This window comes from Sceloporus undulatus, chromosome 2 (assembly GCF_019175285.1).
Source record: "Sceloporus undulatus isolate JIND9_A2432 ecotype Alabama chromosome 2, SceUnd_v1.1, whole genome shotgun sequence".
In the NCBI taxonomy this organism is placed as follows: domain Eukaryota; kingdom Metazoa; phylum Chordata; class Lepidosauria; order Squamata; family Phrynosomatidae; genus Sceloporus; species Sceloporus undulatus.
Window position 1 is genome coordinate 72,029,426 of NC_056523.1, and position 21,319 is coordinate 72,050,744.

At 44.2% G+C, this 21,319-nt stretch overlaps 1 protein-coding gene across 4 annotated transcripts in view; it reads left to right on the forward strand.

The window, feature by feature from the left end:
• DNAH1 (dynein axonemal heavy chain 1) overlaps positions 1 to 21,319 on the forward strand; it is a 234,667-nt gene that overhangs the window by 111,369 nt on the left and 101,979 nt on the right. For all 4 annotated transcript variants that reach the window (XM_042449836.1, XM_042449837.1, XM_042449839.1 and 1 more), the window contains 6 exons: positions 4,637 to 4,823; positions 8,028 to 8,119; positions 8,648 to 8,802; positions 12,749 to 12,926; positions 14,015 to 14,209; positions 19,444 to 19,563. In XM_042449836.1, the coding sequence (XP_042305770.1) occupies positions 4,637 to 4,823; positions 8,028 to 8,119; positions 8,648 to 8,802; positions 12,749 to 12,926; positions 14,015 to 14,209; positions 19,444 to 19,563 (927 nt within the window). The remainder of the gene's footprint in view (positions 1 to 4,636; positions 4,824 to 8,027; positions 8,120 to 8,647; positions 8,803 to 12,748; positions 12,927 to 14,014; positions 14,210 to 19,443; positions 19,564 to 21,319) is intronic.

Consider the following 21,319-nt stretch of genomic DNA (forward strand, 5'->3'; position numbering starts at 1 on the left):
GGCCTGGAAAGACTAGGAGCCCTCCCCCCGACCACCATCTTGAGGGGGAGAGACGAGGCCTGGCCTGGAAAGACTAGGAGCCCTCCCCCCGACCACCATCTTGAGGGGGAGAGACGAGGCCTGGCCTGGAAAGACTAGGAGCCCTCCCCCCGACCACCATCTGTACTTAGGACAAAAACAAACTACTGTTAGAACAGAATTTGCAGAAATTGAATGGTCCCCAATTGGCAAAGGGGTCAAGGCAAGGCTATATTCTCTCATCCAATTTGTTCAACTTGTAAGCAGAAATTTTCATATGAAGAGCAGGTTTTGAATCCAGAAAAGGACGAGTGAAGACAGGAGGAAAGAATCTAAGGGGCTTTCCTGACGGCCCTTTGGGACGTCCGGAGGACGTCCCATTTTAAAAAAGGGGCGTCTCTTTTAGACGCCCCTGGGCCTCGTACGGACTCCGTCCGTACAAGATGGCGCCGGCCTTTCTACATGGCCGGCGCCATCTTTACGCATCGGACGCACAGCGTCCAGACGCGTCGCGCCGCTGCTGACGTAGCGAGCGCGCCCCTGGCGCCTCGCTACGTCGCAAACGCGACGCAGAAAGAAGCTCCATTTTGGAGCTTCTTTTTTCGGTCCGCGCGGGAGTCGGGCCGTCTATAGGCTCCGGCTCCCCCGCGGACCTTCTGGCGGCGGCGGCAGACCGCCGCAAAGCGGCGGTGTGTAGCCCGCCTAAGATATGCGAATGACACCATACTACTAGCAGAAAACTTTGAAGACCTGGAACAATTATTGAGGAAAGTCAAAGAAGAAAGTTCCAAGGCAGGCTTAATACGGAACATAAAGAAGACAAAAATAATAACAGAGGAAATGCATAAATTCCACCTAAGCGATGAGGAAATCAAAATAGTTAAAGATTTCCCATACCTTGGATCAAACATTGAACAGAAAAGAGACAGCAGTTAAGAAATCAGAAGAAGACTAGGAATGGGAATGGCTGCTATGAACGAACTAAAATGATCCTAAAGACTCTACTGTTTTATAGTCCTTGTTTTAAAGTTATTTTAATGACAAGTTGTTAATTTTATAAATTCTTCTCTTTTTGTTTTTAGACTGTACGTCATAGGCAGGCTTTTATCTGTATTTTGACTATTTACTTTGTACAGCTCTGTGTAGACCAATGGTGATTTATAAATAATAATACTGTAATAATAATAATAATAATGATAATAGTATTCAAGAAATATTTAATATTAAAATGAACTTAGAACCTGACCTTTTTCTTCTCAATATGGTTGTTAGCCAAGAAGTTAGAAAATGGCTCAAACAAGTATTGTACCTGCTCACCACAGCTAGAATGTCAATAGCTCAGTACTGGCGTACGGAGAAAACTCCAACAATTGACATGTGGTTACAAAAATTCTTTGTTATAATTGAAATAGACAAAATTACCATGGACTTACGAGACAATGTTAATGTGGAGAAGCAAACATGGGAACCGTTTCTGAAGTATTGTAAAAAGAGATGGGGCCTCATTTAAGAGGGAATAGGCCTCCTATATGAACAATGGGTTGTAAGGTCTCAAGGATAACTCTCTTCTTTTATTATAGACTGTTAAGAGTTTCGAAAAGATAAAGCATGGTTTTTGTTTATTAAGCAGAAAATATATACCCGTATTTTCCGGCGTATAAGACGACTGGGTGTATAAGACGACCCCCAACTTTTCCAGTTAAAATGTAGAGTTTGGGATATACTCACCGTATAAGACTACCCCTTTTCCAACACACACCAAATAAAATTTTTAAAAATGTCAGATTTGATTTCAATATGGTAATTTTAATTCAAATGCTTATGACATGCAGGTACTTAACAGGAAAACTTATTGTATACAAAGCCTGGTTGGATTGGTCAGCTCTCCCTGCCTGCCCAGCCCTCCCTGTCTTCAAACTATCAGAGCGGTAGTGCAAACACGGCTCTTTTTCCATACCTCAGGTGTCCTGGACACCTGCAGCTTGCTTCACCCTTCACTTACACCTTCCCAGTGAGACACCCCCTCACCTAGTCATCAGGACCACGTTAAGTCATTTCTTTCCACGAATCCTAGTGAATGGATTTTCTTCTACCGTACTTGTACAGCACCACCCTTGCTGCTTTCATATGGTCGCCACATACAGTGGGGATGCAGCCGTGGCCGTTTTTTATCTCCCCCCACCATATGCGGCAACCGCAGATTCTTCCAGTCTGGCTTGGAAGTTTCAGCACCTGCCCTATAAGACAACACCTGGCGTATAAGACAACCCCTGACTTTTGAGAAGATTTTCCTGGGTTAAAAAGTAGTCTTATACGCCAGAAAATACAGTAATTTAACGAAGTAAGTTACGTTTAGGCTACTATAACTAATAGAGGTTCGTGAGTAGGTAGTGCTATTAACAAGATATCAGTCATCTCAAAGCTGCTATGTAAGGGGTGGGGGGGGTGGGGGGAAATTAGTAATGAAGAGACAGACTAAGTATGATGTTAACAGGATGTAAATATTTAAGATTATATTTGGCTGTATAATTTCAATAAAGATAATAATAATAATAATAATAATAATAATAATAATAATAATAATAATAATAAAAGCTATACAACTGAACGCTAAAGTGAGAATCATCCAAGCCATTGTATTCCCCATCACCATGTCCAAATGTGGGAACTGGACAGTGAAGATAGTGGACAAGAAGAAAATCAATTCATTTGAGATGTGGTGCTGGAGAAGAGTGCTGAGGATATTGTGGACAGCCAAAAAGACAAACAGACGGGTCCTAGAACATATCAAGCCTGAAATCTCCCTGGAAGCCAATGATCAAATTGGGGCTGTTATGCTTTGGGCACAAGAAGGCGTAACTAATTAGAAATGACAATAATTCTAGGAAAGGGAAAGGTAAGTACAGTGCGTCCTCGCCTTACGCGGGGGATCCATTCTGGATCCCGCCGCATAAGGCGAATTCCGCCTATGCTCGAGCCCCATTGGAAATAATGGGGCTCGTGCGCGGCAGCGCGGGCGCACTCGGGGCGCAATGGGCGCGTGCGCCCATTCAACTGAATCGGACGCGCCACCCCTTCCACCCCGCATGCGTGCCGCGGCTTGAGCGCATGCGCTCAAGTCCGTGTATGGCACACCCGCGTATGGCGCGGGCACACTGTAGAAAGAGAGGAAGACTGTATACTAGATGGATAGACTCAATTGGGGAGGTCATAGGTCTGAATTTGCAGGACATAGGCAGGGCAGTGGAGAACAGAGAGGCCTGGAGATGTCTCATCCACATGGTTGCCATAAGTCAGGTCAACTTGTGGACAGTTAACAACAAAATACAAAAAATAGCTTTTCTGTAGAATAATCAACACTTTAAAAACTAATAGTTTTGCCATTGAGGGCCAATATGATAATTGTCTAGAGTGACCAAGTAAAAATAATCAGGATGTAGTGAGGTGGGGGAGGATGAGGAAAGGGTTGATCGGGGTGAGATGAGGAATGAGGAAGAGGAGGTCCCGGGGGAGGCGAGGGAGGCAGAGTTGAAAGGTGAGGGAGAGTTGAGCACGGGGTGGAAGGGAAGATGCGGAAGAGTTGGCTGAGGAGAGGCAGTCAGAAGAGGGAGAGAAAGGTGACTAGAAGCCCGAGGAGAGAGGGTCGGCCTGTCTCTTTGGAAGGTCACTACAGGCTGTTGCGAATGGGTCCTCACGTGGAGGTGAGGTTACGGGACCCCAAAGAAGAGGGGGACTTCAGGTATCCCCGAGAAGGCGACACCTTAGAGAAGGAGTGGTGAGACCCAAAGGGAGAAAAGTGGGAGCAAGGCCCGGTCCCTACGGAGTGGGACAAGTCTGAAAGGGAACCTCAAGAAAAGTGCTTTGCTCCGAGGGTTGAACAAGCCACGGACAAGCCCTGAGAAAGGACTGGCGGTCAGAGTGTTTTTGTTTGTGTTGGGACATTGGGAGAGGGAGTCTGTTCTGTTCCTGTTAAAACTAAATAAACTTTAACTGCATACACTTCCAGAGTTTGCAAGTTTGTTTCCCACGTGGCTCAGTTTGGAGGATGTCCGGTCAAAATGCAGGCAGGAGCGTAGGCCCCGCCCACACAGACATTAGTTGTTCTTAACTGTAATTATTTCCCAGGCATAGTATAAAGTGTTGGTTATTACCTTTAAAGCCCTATGTGGTTTGTATCAAGATTAACTACAGGATTGCCTTCTCCTATACAACCTGTCCTTTACGCTCAGGTCCTCTGGGAAATGTTTGCTTCAACCAGCCAGGGTTAGATTGGGAATGGTTTCCTAGAGTATTTTTTTGTCTTCTTCTCCCACATTGTGGAATGACTTGCCAGAAGAGATACAAAAGCTGGAAACACTGACGACATTTAAAACAGCATTAAACACATATCTCTTCCAGGAGGCCTATCCAATCAATTTTAAATCATGACTTTTTAATCTGTATATGAACTCTTATGAGGGTGTTTTAATGATTTTATAGTATTGTATTTTAACTGCTGGTTTGTGTGTTTTTAGTTGTGTTTTGTAATTTAATATGCTGTACATCCCCTCAAGCCTTGAGGAGAGGTGGAAAAGAAATAAAATTATTTGTTGTTATTCTTATGATTGATTGATTGCAGGAACTGATTTGCCTAAGGGCCATTAAGGATGTCAATGTTCCTAAGTTCCTGCAGGATGATCTCAAGCTTTTCAACGGTATAATTTCTGACCTGTTTCCCATGATCAAAGAGGAGCCTATTGACTATGGCATCCTAGAAGAAGCAATACACAGATGCAGCCTCAAAGACAACTTGAAGGATGTGGATGGTGAGTGAAAAAAGAAGAAACCCTCTCTGTAATTGTTTTTATTGTTTTATTGTATTATTATTTTTTATTTTTTAATATTATTATTATTAAAGTCATGCTTGCTGGATATTGAAAAATATGTCTTTCCCTGGAGGACCTTGGAAATTTGTCATTACAGCAGCAAGTTACAACTCGACCTTCAGAGTGTGAGGAAGGATCATGTCAAGTGTCTGGCTGGGAGTCATCTGGGAACTTTGTACTTTGCCTAGAGTACTGTGGAAGAAATCCAGGATATAAACATTGTGCTAAAACAACAGTGCAATTCACTATAGGTCTACTCAAGTCCATCTCAATTCAGTGATCTTAAGAAAGTGTAGGATTACAGCATCAGCTTTTAAGATTAAAAAAGACAATCCTTCCTTCTCTGGATCTTAAGAAAGTGTAGGATTACAGCCTCAGCTTTTTAGATAAAAAAAAACCAATCCTTTCTTCTATGGACATCCCTTTTAATTGGATACTGTGATGCTCCAGGGACTCCAGAGCCTTCCCTATTGGAAAAAAATAGTGTAAACATAAGTTACAGCAGTTACAGAAGCTGTATATATCTCAAAGGAAAAATAGTGAAAATCAAAAACAAATTTTCATTTTGTTTCTCAGATTGTATTTGGTATCCTTTTGTATTGGGAGTACTCCTGGATTCAGCTTTGAACCTGGAGGCCCAGGTCTCTGCAATGACCAGGAGTGCTTTTGCACATTTAAAACATGTGTGCCAACTGCGCCTGTTCCCTGAAATGCCAGACCTGGCCACAGTGGTACATCCCTTGATTACATCCTGTTTGGACTACTGTAATGTACTCTACTTGGGGCTGCCTTTGAAGAGTGTTTGGAAATGTTAGCTGGTTTAAAGAGCTGCAGCCAGGCTGCTAACGGGCAGGTTATAGAGATCATACAATGCCCCTGTTGAAAAAGCTCCACTGGCTGCCAGTTTGTTTCCAAGCACAATTCAAAGTGCTGGTGATGACCTTTAAAGCTCTGTATGGCTCAGGTCCAGGACATTTGGCAGACCGTGTCTCCCTCTATGAGATCCTCAGGGGAAGCCCTTCTCTTTATCCCACCCCCATCACAAGCATGGTTGGTGGGGACATGAGAGAGGGCCTTTTCTGTATCTGCCCCTAGACTCTGGAACTCCCTTCCCAGGGAGACCAGAACGGCCCCTTGATGGCCTTCAGGCGACAGACTAAAACATTCCTTTGCAAATAGGCATTCAAAACAGAAAACTTTCAAAGAATGCCTTGGGGTGCTATATTGTTTTAATGTATTTTAGACATTTTTATCTTCTTTTTTTTATTTCATTGTAGTAGTTTACTATTATTTTAATGTAATATTTTTGTATCTTTTTAATTGTATTGTTTTTAATGTTGTAAGCTGCCGTGAGTCCCAATCCTGGGAGAAGGGTGGGATATAAATAAATAATAACTAAATCTGGATTCTTTTTATAGTAGCAGTTGGGCAAATATTGAGCACTTGAACTTTATTTATTTATTTATTTATTTATACCCCACTCTTTAGCCCAAAGGCTATCAGAGCGGCTTACAAATTGTTAATTAGACATTTTCCTGCCCTCAAGCTTACGATCTAAAAAGACAAGATGCAAAAGGAGAAGAGAATGGTAGTGGAGAAGGGGGAAAGTTTTGCAGATCTTTTCCTAGGAGGCCGGGACTATGGCAGATGTACTGGAGGGAGTGCCCTTCTTCTTACTCTGATTAGGCCCAATGGGCCAAATATTTGCTATGCATATCTACATGAGAGAGCATGTTAATGTAGCATACATTAACAAAACAATACAATGAACTATAAAGTTGCTAAAACATTAGGTGAGAGTAATAATTTTAGTGATTTCAAAAATCAGGTCCTGTAAAGGGGTGGGTAGTTTGCATATCCAGGGGTATATGTAGCCCTAGGCTTAAGTTCAGAAATCCTTTTCTGGTGTTTCATTCCATCTTCCAGGAAGAGTGATTTGTCTCTTGTATGGCAGTCCATTTGGCCAGTAGGAAGGCAGAAGAAAGAGGGGTGTGTAAGAAAAGATCTAGTTTGGAATTGCCCATTTACAGGCATGCTTTCCCTTACAACATTTTCCTCCTAAGTGCTCCCAAGTCACCTTCTGTAAGATCTAAAAGACATCAGCCAATACAAAGGTTTCCATCACTAGATATTGAAAAGAAAGCGAAACTGACACCAAACATTATTTCCATAGAGAGAGAATTCAAAAACTGCACTGCTGTCACTTATGCATATGTGTGTATACTGTATGTTCCCATGATTCCAAAATGTGCAGTAGCACCAAACATACTGTGACATAGTAACCTAGTAGGCTAAGTTATTGCTATACAAACAAAACAAAACCAGTCATTATACCAAACAATCATTGGAAGAATATCCCAGCAGAATTTACTGACATGTAAGAAACATATTTGCACTACTAAACATAATCAACTGAGAACCAGAAAAAATATGGGCAGAACTCTAGGACATAATTTAGGAAGGATGCAGAAAAACACTACCTGTGATCAAAAGGAAAGAGAAGAACAATGGATAACAGACAAAATGTTTCAAGTAGTAAAGGAAAGAAGAGAAGCAAAAGGAAAGGGAGATAGGAACAAAACCAGAACCATGAATGCAACTGTACAATGGCTAGTTTGCAAGGATAAAGACAACTGTTACAATGATCAAGAGAGACCTCTTCCATGAGATCCAGGAATTCAAAGGGAAATTCAAGTCAATGCTGTTTGACAATAGTAAGAATATACTACAAGATCAAGAAAAAATAAAGAGATGTTGGATGCAATACACAGAAGAGTTATATAAAAGAGATGAAAAAAATGAATGCCACATGGACCAAAGAACCATATGAAAATGAACCCAAAATTCAAAGCAGAGCAGTGGAGGATAGGGGGTCCTTGTAGATGTCTCATCCACAGGATCACCATGAGTTGGGGTCAACTCGAGGACTGTTAACAACAACAAGTAGGCTAAGTTACCATCTTTCTTTGGATATCTAAAGAACAAACTCTTCTTTTCTTCCATGTTGCTTATGGTCTGTGGACCATAAGCACCAACTTCAGTAGATGCACAAATCATTCCACTAACAGTTGATGTTTGAAAACACAGATTTGCAGGCAATGAAATCAATTGTAAGGCATTCAATTCTAAATCTTTTTCCTCTAGGGTTTGTGACAAAGTGTATCCAGCTGTATGAAACTACTGTGGTACGACATGGCCTCATGCTAGTGGGGCCTACAGGCTCTGGAAAAACTAAGGTAAGGGTTGCAGAAGATATATTGTGATGCTCTCACCAACTGAGGAACTGAAAAGAGCAGAGATTTTCCTGAGTACTAACACCCATAGTATGAACACTTCTGGGTTTTTTTCCCCTTCTTAATCTAATGGGGTTGTTAGAGATTCTTTTTCTGCTAAAGAAAATTCCTTTCTTGTAAACTGTACTGACAGTCTGCATAGGAGAGCTTTAAAGTAAGACCAGTAGATTTAAAACTGATTCACTGAACTTATGTGTACTATGGAAGAGTCTCATTAAGGTTGGTGTAGATGACTTTGAGCTTCCACAGCTTTAGTAGGATTTCTGCAATGTGATGTTTCCCATTTCTATTTCTGTGATCAGTGCTTCTGTTTTATAATCCTGTTTTCTTAATAATGCCAAACCCGTGAGTAAAGACTTTTGTTACTGCTTTGTAGGCTTCATTATAGTAGATTCATTATGAGTTTGGATTGGCTTTGTCTTCCATCTGAAAATACAAGATGTTTGATTCTCTTGCACTGTTTTTCTTTAGTGTTATAAAGTTTTGGCTGCTGCAATGACATCTTTGAAAGGTCAGCCTTCAGTCAGCGGTGGAAATTATGAAGCAGTCAATTATTATATATTAAATCCCAAATCTATTACAATGGGCCAACTGTATGGAGAATTTGACTTGTTAACTCATGAATGGTAAAATAAAATTTCCTTTTTTTTCTGTTCTTCTTCCTTTTCTAGGAGTAAAAACTCTGCATAAGCTACAACTGTAGAAAGTCCATGTGGGTCTTAATGATAAGATATAAGGGTATGAACAAGCCACAGTTAAGCATTGTGGTTATTCATCTCCCTTCCATATCCATTGGACTTTAAGTTTTAAAGTTTAATTTTGGATAGGGCATGTCCTCTCTTTTGAGTGTTGAATATTGGGTTTCTGATTATGAGCTTACATGGTGTAGTGCAGGGGTAGGCAACCTGCGGCCTGTGGGCCGGATGTGGCCCGGCGAGGCCTTGGGACCGGCCCCAGCCCGGTCCTGCCACCGATTGCCGCCGGGGCCTTTGGCCTCTTGTGCGAGGGGCATGGTGGAGCAATTGTCTATAGAAGCTTCAGAAACATGCATTTATATTAACGTTTTTTTAAAAAATCAGCAAATTTTTTCGCGTGTCCTCCATTCTTTAGAAAAGTGTCCTCCATTTGAAAATTTTGTCCTACATTTGTCCCAGTTTATTTGTTTATTTAATTTTTTAAAAAACTATTTAATTATTTATTTTTTGGCTTCGGCCCCCCAGTTGTCTGAGGGACAGCAACCCGGCCCCCGGCTCAAAAAGATTGCCTACCCCTGGTGTAGTGGTTTGAGCATTGGACAATGACTATGGAGACCAGATTTCAATTTCCTGCTCAGGCATGGAAACCCACTGGGTGACCTTGGATGAGTCACACACTCTCAGCCCCAGAAAGCCACATGATAGGGTTGCCTTAAAGCAGGAGTCGGCAACCTACGGCCCGCGGGCTGGATCCGGCCTGCAGGCACCATAGGAGCGGCCCCAGGCCGGCCCTGCTGCCGATTGCTGCCGCTGGCGCGCTCCTTTCCCGGCCCTCTGGGCCAGCCTCTGCCTTCCCTGAGTGGCGGGGAAAGCGTTGGGGCCGCCGGCGCTAGCCTTTCCCCGCCCCTCAGGGCCGGCCTCTGCCTTCCCTGAGGGGTGGGGAAAGCGCTGGGGCCGCCAGCGCTAGCCTTTCCACGTCCCTCAGGGCCGGCCACTACCTTCCCTGAGGGGCGGGGAAAGTGCTGGAGCCACCGGCGCTCGCCTTCCCCCCGCCCTGTGGGGAAGCCTTGGCCCTCCCAGAGGGCGGGGAGAGGCAGTGGGGCTGCGGGCCTGGGAAGAGGGAGGCGGGGGTCCGCAGGGGAAGAGGAGGAGGGAGGAAGGAGCACAAGGAGGAGGGAGGGAGGAAGGGGGAAGAAGAGGAGGAAGAAGCAGGAAGGAAGGAGCAGGAGGAGGAGGGAGGGAGGAAGAAGAAGGAGGAAGGAAGGAAGGAGCAGGAGGGAGGGAGGAAGAAGGAGGAAGGAAGGAGCAGGAGTAGAAAGAAGAAGACATGCAGTCTTTCTGAAGCTGAGACAGTGTGACCTTCCAAAGTGCATTTCTGTGTATTTTTTGTGCTTTCAATGCTAAAAGGTCTGCTTTTACAATGAGAGTGGTAGTGATGATGATGATGATATGTCAGTTTCGGAGACATGTAGTCTTTCTGAAGCTGAGACAGTGTGACTTTCCAAAGTGCATTTATGTGTATTTTCAGTGCTTTCAATGCTAAAAGGTATGCTTTAACAATGAGAGTGGTTTCGGCCTTCCCCTTCGGCCGAAAGGGCCCCTTGGAGCCCGTTCGGCCGAAGGAAGGGGCTGAGGAGGAGAGGGCTTTGGCAGCCCTGAGGTGTCCTTCGTAGGACACCTGAGGCCTGGCAAAACCCCAAGGACAGGAGCAGGGGCCGCGTGCCTGTTGTTCCTGCCCCTCACGGGCCCTTACTGGTTCTCTGGAAGGCAGGTGGGGGCCAAGGAAGGGCAGGAGGAGCAGGCGTGCGCCTGTCACCCCCTCTCCCAATTCCCCCCCCCCCCACTTCTAGCTGTCTCTCAGACAGCTGGAGGTTGGGAAAGGGAGCAGAGACAGCCCCGCCCCAGAGGGTGGAAGCTCCGCCCTGGCATGTGGCCCCACCCAGAGGGTGGAAGCTCCGCCCCCGGCATGTGGCCCCTCCCCCGGAGGGTGGAAGCTCCACCCCTGGCACATGGCCCCACCCCCGGAGGGTGGAAGCTCCCCCCACTTCGGCCCCCCAGTTGTCTGAGGGACAGCAACCCGGCCCCCGGCTCAAAAAGGTTGCCTTAAGTTGGAAATGATTTGAGGTACATGACAACACAATGTAAACATAAAACAGATGGTATGTACTGAAATCTACCAAAAACTGAGCACCAAATATTGATTTGCTGTTGCAAATGTATCTCATTCATTATTCCATGGGCCATTATTTTTATTCCTTTGTCCTTTGCATCAGTGCTTCTCAAATTATGTGATGTAATAGACTAGTATTTTGTCCCCAGTGTGCCAGGTACCTATACCATATTGCCGTATTTACATAGTTTGTTTAAAACTATGGTTCATGGATCACTGCTTTGAGTAGTGCTGTTCTACTTGAAAAGCCAGCATGGTGCTTGATTTGAATGTTGGATATGACTCTAGAGACCAGAGTTTGAATCCTGCTCAGTCATGGGAAACCACTGGATGAGCTTGAGCCAGTCTTAGGCGGGTTACAAACCACCGGGTTGCGGCGGTCTCCCGCCGCCGGCACTTGCAGTGTCCGGGAGCCGCAGTTGCCACACTGCTGGGCTCCCGGGCACTCCGGGGAAGGAACGCGGAAATCGTGCTCCTTCCTAGGCCCTGGAAGTGGCGCTGCAAGCCGCACTTTCACGGTGTCACTTCTGCCGCAACACGTCTGGACGCTATGCATCAAGACGTTAAAATGGCGGCGGCCGTGTGGAACGGCCGCTGCCATTTTATGTGCGCAGAGCGCGTACTAGGGTTAGGGGGTGCAGAAGCACCGCCCCTTCCTAACCCTAGTACGCGCTCTGTACGTACATTCTGGCGGTTTGTAACCCACTTCAGTCTCTCAACATCAGAGAGAGGTAAAGAACAAATTTTGCCAAGAAAACCCCGTGGCCTTGGGGTCACTATAAGTCAAAATTAACTTGAAGGCACACAACAACAACAAACTCTGCTTAAGAAATGCAGAATAATCTTTGACCATTGTACCTTGTTTTGAATTAAAGTGTTTTGCCCAGTGGACTTTTCATGAAATCTGTGAATAGTTTCTATGAATCACTACAGTCACGGCTCCCTTCTCAGAAGTGAAATAATAAAAAGTCCATAAAACTATAGAAGAACTCCTGTATAATATTGCCTTTTTATTTGCCATGCCAAGCATATATTTTGTTGCACAGCACATAATTATATAAATGCATTAAAGTTAATAAAAAGAATTCAAAAAAGAAGTGATTCCAAATAAACATCTCCTGCGCTTTACCCTGAAACTTCCTGGATTTGGGCTAAAGAGTGTATTTATGGAAGATTTTTCCATAACAAATTTTACGTTAAGTGTAACAGCTTATGCTCAAAAGACAGCATACAAATGCAGCCTAATGGCCAAATAATAATAATAATAATAACAACAACAACAACAACAACAATACCCATAAAATATTGTTCATAGGCATAAAACCATCTATTCTCTCCAGCTGGGCTTCAGAGGGTTTTAATTTTCTTTTGATCTTGTAAAAAAAAAACCTTGCACATTCTCAGTGTCTAGATGAAGGAAAGAAATGAATGATAATTATAAATGTTTTACATTTGTAGCAGTGTTAATTTAATGATAGAGATAAAATGTTGGACTACCCCCCCCCCCAAGTAGCTATTATGGCCTTTTCATTTCTGGCAATTAATTGTTACCTGCTTTTATACTTCCTTTCCTCATACCAAGATAACATTTGGTAGACTCTGTTCTTTAAAACTCTATAATTGTTAACTGAGTACTGCAGATATATTTAAGAAAATTGTGTATGACGATTTGATTGACTTCTGTATCTCTCTCTCCTCACCTAACAGGACAGATGGAATTCTTCCTGCCCTCATTCGGGTGGGAGCTGTAGCCACAGATAACAAAAAGAAATGGTATATGTTTGATGGTCCAGTTGATGCTGTTTGGATTGAAAATATGAACACTGTGCTGGATGACAACAAGAAACTATGTCTTAGCTCTGGAGAAATTATTAAGCTAACAGAGGTACTGTATATACTTGATTATAAGTCAACCTCATGTATACATTGATCACAGGTTTGGGGGCCAGAATTATGGATTTTGCCATGACCCATGGATAGGTTGAGGGTAAACCCTGGAGGCTTCTTCAGTGTGTATATGTGTGCGTGCGGCAAGAGGGACTCTCACTGAGTCTTTTTGCTTCAATGTTCAGCTTTTGTTTCAGCCTTCCTGCAGGCAGGAGAGGGACTCTTAAACAAACGGCAATACCAGTCAACCAGGACTCTTTCTGCTTGGCTCAAGAGAGAAAGAAACTGCATGGGGAAGTCTGAAAGAGCTGCTATCACATTACCGTAGTGACCCATAAATAAATCTACCTGGGATTTTGGGGTCAATTTTTGGGCATAAATTTTTAGACTTATAGACGAGTATATATGGTATCTTACTATTTTCCTTTTTTTTCTCCAGGTACTTACACAAACATACATACACATACTGTACACATTCACACATTTCATGTTAATACTTGTGGACAAAAATAAACTCCTTCTCCCTCAGTGGAGGACAGTAACCTGATGTGGGTCACTTGCTTCACAGACAAATATCATGGCAACTGTTGGAGATTTCTTTTTCTCCTATGAGAAATTCCTGCACTTTAAGGTTTTTTCAAAAATATTTTTTTTTATTGTTTAAATTGTAGCTAGAACAAAAACTGTTCTGTTTTCAAATTTTGCTTGGTAGATTTGTGGTCATATAGCTGAAAGGCTACACTAAGCATTCAACATTGTCAGAAACATGACTGAGTAATGAGAGAGAGAGTTTGCATTTCTTTGAGAGAGGGTGGACATATTGGTTAAAATAAAATGAATTGATTTTAATGGATCATACCAGAATCATTTTTCTTAAAGTTGTTATTTGAGTATTTCTGCTAGATGCTGCTGGACGCTATTGTGATCCCCCCCCCAACACACAGGCTTAGTTCCCTTCGGATTGTAGAGGCTAAATATTAGGGACTGTCCACGTTATTGTACTCCCAGCATCGGAAATGCAAGTTATTATTGCATCTTTTGTGATAAGCTGGAGCAAACATCTGAATTTTTACCTATTGTTTCTAGGCAATGACCATGATGTTTGAAGTCCAGGATTTAGCTGTTGCCTCTCCAGCCACTGTTTCCCGATGTGGCATGGTATACCTTGAGCCCAGCATTTTGGGACTAAAGCCCTTTATAGAATGCTGGCTGAAGAAGATTCCAGACATTATGAAGCCATTTTCAGAGAAGCTGGATTCCCTTTTCAGCAGATTCCTAGAGGTGAACAATTGCAGTATTGGTCCTGTTTTCATTCAGTGCAAAATCTGTAATTCAGTCCAGGTTTTAGCCAACCAGATTATTTATTTATTTTATTTATTTATGGTATTTATACCCCACCCTTCAGCCCTAATGGCTATCAGAGTGGCTTACAATTATTATTTTTAATTAGACGGTTCCCTGTCCTGAGGCTTACAATCTAAAAGACACAACACAAAAGGAGAAGGGAATGGTGGTGGGAAAGGGGATGAGGTCCAGTGGTTCTTCTCTCCCTCTGAGGCCTGGACCAAGGCTGATGGACTGGAGGGAGGGCTCTTCTTCTTCAGGCTAGCCTTGATGGAGCTGGGCCTGCCTGTTTACCACCTTGCAGGCCGGAAGATGATATTTATGGAGGGAGGAGCCTCTTTCTTCAGGCTAGCCCTGATGGAAGTGTGAACCAGTCCCATTTGTCTTCCACAGTTTTATGGTGACCATAAGGCCCAGACCATCTGATGTAGGGTAATCAGATGTCTTAACCACAAAGGAGGACAAGGCACCATGAAATATAGGACATTACAAAATAAAAGCTAGAAATTCTAACAGAAACATAAACTCATACTCAAAATGGAGGACATTTTGGAATTCCTCCTGGATAGAAGGCTTAAACGTGGGACATGTCCTGGAAAAAGAGGATGTCTAGTTACCCTCATCGGGTGACAGGAACTTTCCATGTGCTCCTGTGAGCTAGTTTCTCCCACATGTCCAATCAATTGCATTTGTGATTGCAGTGGGAAAGTTTGCTCTGAATTGAGTCCTGTGTCTCTTGTGCTCAAGATTACCAAAGTTTCCATACACAGAAGGGTTGAGATTTTGACAGGTATACATAATCATATGGGTTACTATGCTGTTTTGCATCTAAAGCTTAAGGTGGAAATGTTTCTATTATTTTATAATGTGAATCATAAAAACTACCTTGCCTATAACACTCATCTGCAAACTTTCCCACACTTTTCCCTTCTAGAGGAGAGGTCCCATGACAACAGTCGGCCCTCTGTATCCACAGATTTTTTATCCATGGATTCAACCATCCATGGCTTGAAAATATTCAAAAAATATATAAATTCCAAAAAGCAAATGTTGATTTTTTTCCATTTTTCCATAAGGGATTCTATTTTATTATGCCATTGTATTTAATGGGACTTGATATTCCTAGACTTTATCCTTTTGCCATGCAAAATGTATGGCAGCAGCAGCTGAGGAAATGGGGCGTGGTTTTGGGTGAGACATTTATACCCTCCCCAAACACTCCCTCCAGGAACACCACTCCAGCCCTGAAGCCAGCAGCTAGCTTCCCCATACCATTGGGACTCCTCAAGCAGAGCTCGGTGGCGGCGGTTGTAGTGGAGGGAGAGTTGTGGATGCATTGGGTTCCCTTGAGGGCCCAGGGAACACCACCACCTCCCAATTCAGTGGGCTTTGACCTCTCACCATCTCACCTGAGGCCGGGAATGTGGCGGGGGCGGCCATTGGAGTTGTGCTAGGGAATGGGAGGTATGATTGGGATAGAGGGAACAGATGTTACAAAAGAAGACGGGATCGCTGTCTGAAAGCTATCCCGTCTTCAGTTCCCTCTGTTTCCCAGAATGGCTTGGAGAGCAGACCAACCATTCCACAGAACCTCACTCTGCTCCTTTGCAATGCCAGGTCGATAAAAAACAAGACCCATATCATCCAAGACCTCCTCCTGGATGAAGACGCCGACCTGGCTTGCTTCACAGAGACCTGGCTGGGAGAGGATAGCACTGCCATATGGGCGCAGGCCCTCCCAGCTGGGTACTCTGTCAGTGAGCAGGTGAGGGGAAGTGGGCAGGGGGGTGGAGTGGCTCTAGTCTATAAGAACCATCTGACCTCGGCCAGGATGCCCATTGGATTCCAGACAGCCTTAGAGTGTTTAATGGTTGGGAATGCCAGTGATCCTGTCGATGCTCTGGTCAATACCTGGAACACCAATCTTACCAGGGCTATCTACACGATCGCTCCCAAGCGCCCTTGCCATCCCGCCCCAAATCGGAGGCCCTGGTTCACGCCAGAGCTGAGGAAGATGAAGCGGTTTGGACGACAGCTAGAGCGCAGGTGGCAGAAGACTCGACTCTTATCCGACAGAACATGCCATAGGAACTTTCTTCGTTCCTATCGGGAGGCAATACGTGCAGCGAAGAGAGCCTTCTCCTCTGCACGTATTGCGTCTGCAGAGTCCCGTCCAGCAGAGCTGTTTAAGGTGGTGAGGGAAATGACGCAGGTGCCCCCTGCGCCAAATCCCTTACTTAACCCGACGACGGCCTGCTGTGATGCATTTAACAACTTCTTTGCAGACAAAATCTCTCAGATAAGAGCCAACTTAGATGCCACCGTTGAAACAGAGTCGACAGGTGAGGCGTCCAGTGACTCCGCCGATGTAGTCATACTGGATCAGTTCCAATCTGTGAGTACTGATGATGTGGACAAGCTGCTTGGTAAGGTGAGGAAGACAACTTGCCCTCTCGACCCTTGCCCATCATGGCTGGCCGTCCGGGGGGGGGAATGCATTGATGAGATTCCTTACGGATATCATCGGTGCATCCTTCAGGGAAGGACATATTCCATCTTGTTTAAAGGAAGCGGCGGTTAGGCCACTTCTGAAAAAACCTTCCCTAGACCCCCTGGATATGAGGAATTATAGGCCGGTGTCATTTTTGAGCAAGGTGATCGAGAGGGCGGTTGCCCTTCAGCTCCAAGCTGTCTTGGATGAAACCGATTATCTAGACCCATTTCAAACTGGCTTTAGGACAGGCTTTGGGGTTGAGACTGCCATGGTTGCCTTGACCGAAGATCTGCATCTGAGCATTGACAGGGGGAGTGTGACCCTGTTGGTGCTCTTAGACCTCTCAGCGGCTTTCGATACTATAGATCACGGCATCCTCTTGGACCGCCTAAGGGGGTTAGGTATCGGGGGCACTGCTTTGCAGTGGTTCCAGTCCTTCCTCTCGGGCAGGTCTCAGAGGGTGCTACTCGGGGACTGTAGCTCCAGTAAGAGGTACCTCACTTGTGGGGTTCCTCAGGGGGCTATTTTGTCCCCGATGTTATTTAACATCTATATGAAGCCGCTGGGTGAGATAATACGGAGTCATGGTGCTGGGTGTTATCAGTACGCTGATGACACCCAAATCTATTTCTCCGTATCTCGTTCGTCGGCCTCGAATTCCGATGGCATCTCTTTTCTCAATGAATGTCTTCAGGCGGTAATGGGCTGGATGAGGAAAAACAGATTGAAACTGAATCCAGACAAGACGGAGGTGCTCATGGTAGTGGCCCCGAAACCAAGAATTGGGTTGCAACCTCCAGTCCTGGATGGGGTCACACTCTCCTCCAGTGACTGTGTTCGCAGTCTGGGGGTGCTCCTTGACTCGTCGCTCCTGATGACAAATCAGGTAAATGCGATGGTCAGGAGTGCCTGTTATCAGCTTCGGCTGATACGCCAGCTGCGCCCTTTTCTGGAAGTAAGGGATCTTGAGACGGTTGTGCACGCGCTGGTAACCTCATGCCTTGACTTCTGTAATGCACTCTACATGGGGCTACCCCTGTGCTTGACTCGGAAATTACAGCTGGTTCAAAACATGGCAGCCAAGCTTGTCTCGGGAACATCTAGGAGGGACCACATTACTCCGGTTTTGAGGTCCCTCCACTGGCTGCCTATCAGCTTGCGGGCCCAGTACAACGTGTTGGTTATCACCTTTAAAGCCCTAAATGGCTTGGGTCCAAGCTATCTCAGGGACCGCCTCCTCCCGTACAATCCTCCCCGCGCTCTCCGGTCCTCTGGGAGGAACTTACTGCAGCCTCTAAAATCTAGGCTTGCGGTGACCTCCCAGAGGGCGTTCTCTGCTGTCGCCCCCAAACTCTGGAACGACCTGCAGAATGAGATCCGTCAGATAACATCATTAGACAGCTTTAAAAAAGCGGTCAAGACGGATCTCTTCCGGCAGGCCTTTCCAGATTAACCATCCCGGCCCAGGTTCCCCGATTCCCTCATTCCTCCCGTGGCCCCATCTTAGTGATGGTTGAGGATCAACAGAGGGATATCAGGGTTTTTAGTTTTTAATTGTTTTTTATGCTTTGATATTGTGTTTTTAATATGTTATACTGTTTAATACTGTCTTAAGGGGGGAGGGATAAAGTGTTTTTAATTGTTATATTTTATATTTGCCATAGGGCGGTATACAAATAAATATTATTATTATTATTATTATTATTATTATGGTAGTCAGTAACAGCTTTTTCTTCCACTGTGACAGCAGTAGGCAATTCCCAAAAGGGAGCTCCTTGTCCCTTCCAAACGAAGCAAGAACTGCACCCTAACTTCCCAGTGCCCTACTGCTGAATTGGTTAAAAAAAAAACCCACCTCCACACAATTATCTTCTAAAACTAAATGCATGTGGAGCACATGCTTTCTTTTGAAGGAAAATCATACTTGTAGGAGGCTTTTAGGAATGCATTTTGGTTATCCCAAGTTTTTACAAAAGGCATATCTTCTTCTTTTTCCCATTCTTTTTACCATGAGGGGGAAAGGGCCTAAAAATGACCTTGGGATGGTCATATAGTCTGTGAGGTACATGCTCCTACATTTATTCTGTGGTGTCGTCTCAAAAGTGTGTATAGCTCAGCGTTGCCATGTCATAGTTACCATTATACTGTATAATTAATATAATCCCTGAGCCATATTTTAATGCATGAACCATTTCACCAGGTTAAGAGCCATGTTATGCTGAAGTTCTGTGTTTGAAATGTCCATTGCTGTCTTATTTTCTAAGAGCAGATGTGGGTAGATGGCTGATGTGAATTGGCTCTCTAGCGTGTGTGTGTGTATTCTACCCTTTCCTCCTGAGCTAGAGCCCCAACATCCTGAAGCTCCTGTTAATTGTAGGAGGGGGCTGTAACAAGCTCTCCCCTTATTTACCTACAAGCTCTCCCCTCTTCTATTAATATCAGAATTGGGAAATTTCTCTTAAGAGGTCAAAGGTGGTATTCTACCTTACTGTAGTTGTTTCTACAGCAACTACCGGTTGTCTTTTTATCTGTTAAAACAAGTTTTCTCAGTTGTTGATATCCACTGTCTGTATACTTTGAAACAATAACAATTTCAGAGGAACAGGCTGCTAAGAAACACAAGTTTTCTAAATAGATTTGAAAATAAGTTAAGTTTGAATCTCTCTCATTCTTTCAGGAATCCATCATTTTTGTTCGGACTTCTGTGAAAGAGACAATTGCTTCCACAGATTCTAACCTGACAAGGAGTCTTCTGAAGTTACTGGACTGTTTCTTTCAACCCTTCGTTCCAGTTGAGGTAGGATTGTTGCCTTGTTGATGCTTTTGAATTTAGAGAGGTAAATTGCAATGGGAAATAGGTTCATCAAAATAGTTGCATCATTTTTTATATGGTTAGCAATTATGAAGATATTTGAGACCAATTGGAATTCACCACCTTTGCCTAGTAGTCATAAACAATTCTGTAATTTCTACTAGGCCCCACAAGTACTTTAAGAACCTAAACTCTCAGCAGTTCTACGACTATATGAATTTATTGTTAACAGAAAGGAGTCGTGGCATTGGCTTTATGCTTCTTTCTGTTATCTTTAGTAATATAGGATCTGTTCTAGAATTAAAACCCAGAAAGTAAGTGGCTTTGAGTTCACAGAGTAATAATGGTGAATTTTTTAGCTGGAGACCTGATATGACTCTGTTCCAACAAACCTGAAATGGACCTCTTGTCTGCAGACTGTGAACTAGTTTCAGAAAAGAAACTTACATGGGAAATTTAGAGATTCAGCAAATGTCTTCATGTCTCAATTCATTATTAATTATCTGAATTTAGTAAAAGACATAGCCGTGTTATTCTGGAATATCAGTATGCAAAGGGATCTTGTTGCAACTTTGAGTCTTAACTGTGTGAAAGAGGTTGTAGCATAAGCTTTCATAGAATCATAGAGTTAATAAATAAATAAAATAAAAGTTTTATTTATATACCGCGCCTTCCCCAGATCAGGGCGGTTTACATACATTATACGTATGCATACAGTAGATTAAAAACAAACCACACCATACAATTATACAATAAAAATAAACAGCTAAAACAGCTAAAACCCCATTAGCCCATCCTCATGGCCACGGAAGAGGAGGGAGGCCCTTAGGAATTTTTATGGGGGAAATGCTTGGTGGAATAAGAAGGTCTTCAAGTCCTTCTTAAATTGGGCCAGGGAGGTAGTCGAGCGGAGCTCGGCGGGCAGCGTGTTCCAAAGGGCCGGGGCAGCGATGGAAAAAGTCCGCCTAGTGACGGAAGAGAGTCTGGCCCCCGGCACCTTTAGTAGTTGCTGCCCGGATGTTCTGAGGGTGCGGGACGGAATATATGGGGAGAGGCGGTCCTTCAGGTATCCTGGGCCCAAGCCATTTAGAGCTTTATAGGTGATGACCAACACCTTATATTGGGCCCGGAAGCGAATAGGCAGCCAGTGAAGATCTTTCAACACTGGTGTTATATGGCTGGCCCTAGAAGCTCCAGTGACCAGCCTGGCTGCCATATTTTGCACCATCTGTAGCTTCCGGGTTTGGTATAAGGGTTGCCCCATGTAGAGTACATTGCAGAAATCCAATCTCGAGGTTACCAGAGCATGTACAACAGTTTCAAGGAGTTGGAGGAAACCACAAGGGCCATCCAGTCCAACCCCCTGCCATGCAGGAAATCCCGCCTCTGTTTAAAGACCTCCAAGGAGGGAGACTCCACCACTCTCAGAGGAAGTGTATTCCACTGTCGAACAGCACTTACTGTCAGGAAGTGTCTCCTAATGTTGAAGTGGAATCTCATCATCCATTGTTCCAGGTCCTAGTCTCTGGAGCAGCAGAAAACAAGCTTTCTCCCTCCTCAATATGACATCCCTTTAAGTATTTAAACAGGGCTATCATATCACCTCTTAAACTTCTCTTCTCCAGGCTTAACATCCCCAGCTCCCTAAGTCATTCTTCATAGGGCATGATTTCCAAACCCTTCACCATTTTAGTCGCCTTCCTTTGGACACGCTCTAGTTTCTCAACATCCTATTTCCTCA